At 51.5% G+C, this 7,038-nt stretch overlaps 1 protein-coding gene across 1 annotated transcript; it reads left to right on the top strand.

Annotated features, from left to right (window-relative positions):
* The first annotated feature begins 2,208 nt into the window (after positions 1 to 2,208).
* Positions 2,209 to 5,665, top strand: ZIC1 (Zic family member 1). The gene is made up of 3 exons (XM_069473121.1): positions 2,209 to 3,190; positions 4,619 to 4,782; positions 5,468 to 5,665. The coding sequence occupies exons 1-3, from the start codon at positions 2,209 to 2,211 to the stop codon at positions 5,663 to 5,665; spliced, it is 1,344 nt and encodes a 447-aa protein (XP_069329222.1).
* The last annotated feature ends 1,373 nt before the right edge of the window (positions 5,666 to 7,038 follow it).

The raw sequence follows: 7,038 nt of genomic DNA, 5'->3' as shown, positions 1-7,038 counted from the left end.
CATTTTAATATATAGTCAATGGGTCTTTGTGGACGGGACAAAAAGCAACTAGACGCAGTTGTTGAATAGACTTTGCGCTAGGCAAAGACAGGTTAATCGAGGGCCGCATCGCGAAAACAAGCGAGTGTTGTATGTTTGCACTGAATCCAAGTGTCTGCATTTTCCTAACTAAATCAAAGGGAGTGTTATTTCTTTTTCTGCTCACTCATCTGAAGGTAAGTAAATTTTCTCTGGCGATCAAAAGCCTGGTCGGCAACAAAGACCGCGCCCGCTTTTTCCACCGTCCTGGTGTGGCGAGTTGCGGAATTTCAATAACTGTGACAAGGGTGACTGATTTGTGAACTAGAAAAGGTTTGAATGTCACAAAATTTACATTGGTCCTATCTATTGGGGATTTAAATACCAAAAAAGTATTGGGGATCTCTAGGGAGCTCTGGGCAGCTCAGATGAACAATGGCGCGTTGGGAAATTTACAGTTTTACCTGAATGAAAGGGGCCCGGGTTGGGAACAGGAGTGCAAACGGAGAGGGTTAGCTGGGGCAGATGTGGGAGACAAGGGAAAAGGAGAAAAGAGAAAAATAACGCAAGAAAGGGAAAAATAAAAGAAAATTGACAAAAACATTTCCCATTAAAAAAAAAAATCAAACCTCAACAACCTGGAAAGTTAAGAGCTCTCATTCACCTGTGTTTGTTTGGCTGGGGTGGGAGGTGCGCAGGAAGTCTGACTGATCGGATAAAAGTGAGAAAAATCGAGGCTACCGGTTACACTGAGAAATCACATTTCTTGTAGAGAGAGCCGAGTGCCCGTGTGCTCCGGAGATCTTAAATTATAAACAGGAGGGGGAACAGGCAAGAGGGAAGCAAACTTCAAAAGGAGGAAATAACAAAAGCCTCCTTTGCTGCCCTTGAAGGGGGGAACCGGGGAAGAAAGAAAAGAAAGTTGCTGAATCGGGACATTCTGGAAGTGCCTTTGCTGTATTTACCAGCCCCATCCCGCCTCCTGGTCTCAGAGACGCCTGAAGCCTCGGAACGCTCAGCGAAGAGCAGGTTTGAGGAAGGACGAGAGCGAGCGCAAGCGAGAGCGAGCGAGGGGGTGGTGGGGGGAATGTATATGACTGTGAGAAGAAAAAGGAATCGTGGCAAAAAACATTTTCCGTGAGAAAAGGGAAAAAATTTGGCTAAAAAAAAGTTGCTACTCCTGGCAGCCCTGTTTGTCAAAAGGGGATGTCAAGCGCTTTACAATACCTGGGATTGATGAGGCAGGCGGGCCAATGAGCGGCGCGCGGCGCCTCGGCGCGCCCTCCGTTGGCGCGGCGGCTGCAGGCGGGGGGAGTGCGGGCGCACCAATGGGCGCCCGCGTCGGCAGCACGTGACGCCTCCCCCTGCTCCCATTCATCAAGGGGGGGACGGTGTCGTCCTTTCAATTCATTTATCTGCAGGAATGATTGCTGCTATCAGTCTCGCGCTCACCGCCCGGCTGAGGAGGTGAAAGTTTCTCCCCAGGAAGATAAACCGCAAAAGACAATATTGTGCATGATTTGCGCCTTTTCTTTGGCTTTTTCTTTCTTTCTTCTCCCCCCCCACTTTTTTTTTTTTTTTTTTTTTTTTTTTGCAAAAAGCAGAGAGGGAAAAAAGGAGAGTGAAGGAGCGAGGAGACAAGCCTGTGAGAAAGGAGAGGGAGAGAGAGAGAAAGAGAGAGAGAGAGAGAGAGAGAAAAGAAAGGGCGAGAGACTAGTGGAGAAGTGAGGAGGGGCGCGCGGCGCGAGGCGGAGAGAGGGCGAGCAGTCACAGCTCTGGCGCTCACATTCCTCTATGCTACAAATCCAGGAGGAAGTTTTTTTGGGGGGCTGAGATGCTCCATGCTTTTCCCCGGGCAACCTTGACGCAAGGCCCTCTCGGCAGAGACTGAACGGCGAGAAAGTGTGAGCCGGGCCGGCTGGGTCTGCCTGGCGGGCGCTGGAGCCTGTGGTACTCGCGGCCCGCAGCCGTCCGGCTTCCCAGCGTTTGGCCGGGCGAGCGCCCGGGAGCGCCTCGCTGCTGCCTGCAGGCTAGGACTTCGCGAGGTGGGTCGACTCCCCCTCCCTCCTCCTCTTCTTCCTCCTCTTCCTCCGCCTCTCATTCCTCCTCCTCCTCCTCCCGATTTTCCCTCCTCGGCGGGAGAGGGTGGGGGGGGGCGGGGGAGGCCGGGGTTCGCCCCGAGCAGCCACGATGCTCCTGGACGCCGGCCCCCAGTACCCAGCGATCGGCGTGACCACCTTTGGCGCGTCCCGCCACCACTCGGCGGGCGACGTGGCCGAGCGAGACGTGGGCCTGGGTATCAACCCGTTCGCCGACGGCATGGGCGCCTTCAAGCTCAACCCCAGTTCGCACGAACTGGCCTCGGCCGGCCAGACGGCCTTCACGTCGCAGGCGCCGGGCTACGCGGCTGCCGCGGCCCTGGGCCATCACCACCACCCGGGCCACGTAGGCTCCTATTCCAGCGCAGCCTTCAACTCCACGCGGGACTTTCTGTTCCGCAACCGGGGATTTGGCGACGCGGCAGCGGCAGCCAGCGCACAGCACAGCCTCTTCGCCGCTTCGGCCGGGGGCTTCGGGGGCCCACACGGCCACACGGACGCCGCGGGCCACCTCCTCTTCCCTGGGCTTCACGAGCAGGCGGCGGGCCACGCGTCGCCCAACGTGGTCAACGGGCAGATGAGGCTCGGCTTCTCAGGGGACATGTACCCGCGGCCAGAGCAGTACGGCCAAGTAACCAGCCCGCGTTCCGAGCACTATGCCGCGCCGCAACTGCACGGCTACGGGCCCATGAACGTGAACATGGCCGCGCACCACGGCGCCGGCGCCTTCTTCCGATACATGCGCCAACCCATCAAGCAAGAGCTTATCTGCAAGTGGATCGAGCCGGAGCAGCTGGCCAACCCCAAAAAGTCGTGCAACAAAACTTTCAGCACCATGCACGAGCTGGTCACGCACGTCACGGTGGAGCACGTCGGCGGTCCGGAGCAGAGTAACCACATCTGCTTCTGGGAGGAGTGTCCGCGCGAGGGCAAGCCCTTCAAGGCCAAATACAAACTGGTTAACCACATCCGCGTGCACACGGGCGAGAAGCCCTTCCCCTGCCCCTTCCCTGGCTGTGGCAAGGTCTTCGCGCGCTCCGAGAACTTAAAGATCCATAAAAGGACGCATACAGGTACGGAAACAGCTTTACAACCCCTATACCCCCATCCTAGGCCTGGGACCCAAAATTCGAAAGTCAGCGGCCAGGGCACAAAACCAGCCTCGGTGGGTCCCCCGGGTCAGATTCTAGGAGGCAGGAGCAGTGTGCGCTAATTTTTAGTTTGGGGCTTGAAATTATGAAAAAAAAAAAAAAAGTGAGAAGGCGAACGAGAAGGATATGGGAATAAAGATTTTAAAAATGAGGATCAAAAAAGGTCGGGAGAATAGGAAGCCAAGCCTGGTTTGGCGGATCCCTTGGTGCGCTCAAAGCCTGGAGAGGTGACTGGCTCTGGGCAGCTGCAGAGGCGCCAGCCGTTCAGGCTGCAGACAAGTCGAAAGGCTTGCTTGCTACCAACATCCCTCTCCACACACTTCATTGAGGATTTTGCCAAAGGAAAGGGCTGAGAAAATTGAACAGATTGGGTTAAGGGGCGTAGAAAGAAACAAAACAGAAAGGGGCATAGAAGTAATTTAGGATTGAAGGTGCTTTTAGAGGCTTATTCATATTTGAAGAGCCCAATTTTAGTAGTGACTGATTTTAAGAGTGGGCTAGGGGGGTGGGGAGAGTCGATGGAAGACTAGAGGTCGTTTTTGACAATTAGATTTTATGGGAGCTATTTTCAAAACACCAGATTCCCTGTTTTGGCCTTTAAAAATAATAAAGGCATAGGTCGGCAACAGTTTAAAAAAAAAAAAAAGTTCCCGGGGAGCTCAGGGCTGTAGTCTGGGGTCAGGCTGGACATTCTGGGCCCCTTGTGCCCACAGGCTGGAGATTCCGTCTCCTTCCCTGTTCTGGTTTGCATGGGAGAGGTCTAAGAACCAAGCTTAGAACTTCAGGTTTAATGGCCGAGTCAAGGAAGAATTTAAGGCGCGGAGCTCCCTCTGGCCCAGATTACGCTATGAAAATGTGAATGTATGTAGGGGGTGGGGTGGGGGAGGTGATAAGGGGGTGTGGAGCGTCGGGGAGGGGGTAGGGGGAGGAGAGAAGAGCAAAACAGCAGGAGAATCGGCCCCAACATGAAAACTAGAAACCAAGAGGTAGGTAGAAGCAACCCGAAATTGTGTGTATAGCCCTCAGCGGAAAAACCAGCTTCCAGACCTGATGCTACTTTGGAATCTTTGCTACTTTGAAATCTAAAAAAGACTATCACTAATAATATTTTTTTAAAACTAAAAATAAAATGTAGATCCTAATGTATTGGGAGTTAAAGTTTAGTTAAGATATTTATAATTCCATTAGACATAAATGAATTTATTGAAGTCCCAGGTTTCTAAGCTTGCAAAGTGCTAATCCGGGGCTGCTGGCTTTTTATTTTGTTTTACTTTTTTCCATTTCTTTAATTTTTGAAAAACGGCCGCGGGATTTGTTCTAATCAGACCCCTCTGTTTCCTTTCGCACCAGGGGAGAAGCCCTTCAAGTGCGAGTTCGAGGGCTGCGACCGGCGATTCGCTAACAGCAGCGACCGCAAGAAGCACATGCACGTGCACACGAGCGACAAGCCCTATCTTTGCAAGATGTGCGACAAATCCTACACGCACCCCAGCTCGCTTCGCAAACACATGAAGGTAATCGCTGCTCTCTCGCCGCCTACCTTGGAGGAAGGAGCCCTCTAAGCTCTCAGGCCGGGGTCGGGCGGCGAGTGACAGGCAGGCGGTGGCGGGAGCCAGAGGAAGCAGTTCCACTCTGCTGAGTGGGGCTGGTAAGAGAGAGCAGGGCGGGGGGCTGGAAAAGCGGACAAGGGTGCGGGGGCCAAGGCCATTTGAAAGTAAGTTTCATAATAAAAGTGAAAAGAAGTGAGCATTTGAGCAGAGGCCGTCACTGAATTTGGCCCAGAGCTAGGGAGCTAGGGCTTTAGCATCTGGCTGACTCTGCCAAAGCTGCCGCCATTGCGGCTAGCAGCGTTGAGCGGGAGAGTTGGGGGCTTGCGCCCAGGCCTGAGCTCTTGCTCACCTCAACCTCTGCAAGCAAAGTTCAGGGAGGGAACTATTCCAGGCTCTGGCCTCAAATCGAGTCTTCCCCTTCCCAGACCAATTTTTCTTTTGTGAGCCCTGGGGGTGTTGTCCTTGCCTGGAGCGCGGCCTCTGCAGGGCAGTGGAGGAAAAACCAAGCCCAAGTCCGGCTGGTCCGGCCTCTTTGGCATTCAGGGGGATCCAGGGCTGCAGGAGCAGGGGTGCACGCGGCCTTCACCCGCTCAGGGTGGCCGCCGCGCGGGCTCTTTATCTCCGTAAAAACGAGACTTTATTCCTGCAGGTCCACGAATCCTCCTCGCAGGGCTCGCAGCCTTCACCGGCCGCCAGCTCTGGCTATGAGTCCTCCACGCCGCCCACCATCGTGTCTCCCTCCACAGACAACCCGACCACCAGCTCCTTGTCACCCTCCTCCTCCGCGGTCCACCACACAGCCGGCCACAGCGCGCTCTCTTCCAATTTTAACGAATGGTACGTTTAAAATCAGAAACAAAACACCGAACAAACCCCTATTTAAGAGACTGAAACACACGTATACAGAATATTACTGAAAGAACCCTGCGAATAAAAACAGCCCCCACACAGATCCCGCAATCCTATTTTTTTTAAATTTGCCAATAGACCTAGGACGAGTAAGAGAAAGGAAGCATCAAACCTTTTAAAAATTTTTCTTTTACTTTCTCTTTCTTTCTTTCTTTTTTTCTTTTTCCTTTTTTTTTTTTTTTTTTGGAAAAGACTTGGTAGCCCTGGTGCGGGGGGGTGGGGGGGGGTCGAGGAGGAGGCGGCCGCCGGACCAAATGCCGCCAACTCAGGAGGCCAGTTTCTTGTCTGATCAGAACGGGCTCTCTAGGGCTTCCTTTTTTTTTTTTTTTTTGCTTTGCTGTCTTGTAAATACAGAATTATTAGCTTAAAACTGTACTGTTGAATTCTGTAAATAGTTATATCTTGGTTGGAGCGGGTGGGTGGGATCGTGGAGTTGTGGTCTTTGCATTGGGGGAGGGGGAGGGGCCCAGCGGGTGGGGGGAGGGGGAGGGGGAGGGGTGGGCGGCCGAAAGCCAACTGTTTGTACTGAATGGCAAGAATGTTCTAGTAAATGTGTACCAAAATGTGAATTACTTTGTACGATTACAGTCTCCACGTCGACCTAACAGAATATTATTGGTATTAATGTGCTTTTTTTTTTTTTTGTATAAAGTGCAAACATTTCGTCCCAAAGTCTAAGTACTTTAGTGCAGTAAAATGTTGTTTCACGTCCTGTCAAGAATTCGTATAGTCCGAGCCTGGATCTGCGTGTCAAACTGTTCCATTTGTTTATGTAAAGTGATATTAAAAAGATATAAACTATAACTGTCCGTTACTTTTGGCAAAAGATACAACCACATAATGTATATAATTCCTAGTTTCCATATTTATCCGCATGTAAAGGGCCGGTTTATCCATGTTACAGCTCTTCAATATTTATGGCTAGAAGAACTCGTATGTACACTTTAGTTTCCAGAACTGTTTGGTAATCTTTCGTACCTTATTAAAGATTCTTAAATCTCAGTGATTGTGGTAGGAATTTCTTCTTCACCCACAAGCAACCTGCTGCCTCTTCTGCCTGTCTTAGTGGGTCTCCGGAAAAGCTCTCCAGTCTCCCTAGCCTTCCCTTTCTGTCATTGCAGGTCATATAAACGTGATAAATGAACGCTACCCTGCTGGCTCTCTGAGAGGATGTAATTAGTATTTATATCAAAATTTATGAAACAAATTTTCGGCCGCAGTATAATTTAAATGACCTTTGCAGACGTAGAATAACAACCATAAAAATAACAGAAATAGATTGCACAGGAGACATCAATATTAATGTAGGCG

This window comes from Eulemur rufifrons, chromosome 7, assembly GCF_041146395.1.
Source record: "Eulemur rufifrons isolate Redbay chromosome 7, OSU_ERuf_1, whole genome shotgun sequence".
NCBI classification, from domain to species: Eukaryota; Metazoa; Chordata; class Mammalia; order Primates; family Lemuridae; genus Eulemur; species Eulemur rufifrons.
This window is presented reverse-complemented; position numbering and strand designations above follow the sequence as displayed.

What these genes read in the sequence shown, in the direction of transcription:
- ZIC1 (XM_069473121.1), top strand. Translation starts at nt 2,209, where the DNA reads ATGCTCCTGGACGCCGGCCCCCAGTACCCAGCGATCGGCGTGACCACC. An exon ending in CCATAAAAGGACGCATACAG is followed by an intron (nt 3,191 to 4,618) that starts GTACGGAAACAG and finishes CTTTCGCACCAG; the next exon opens with GGGAGAAGCCCTTCAAGTGC. An exon ending in CGCTTCGCAAACACATGAAG is followed by an intron (nt 4,783 to 5,467) that starts GTAATCGCTGCT and finishes TTATTCCTGCAG; the next exon opens with GTCCACGAATCCTCCTCGCA.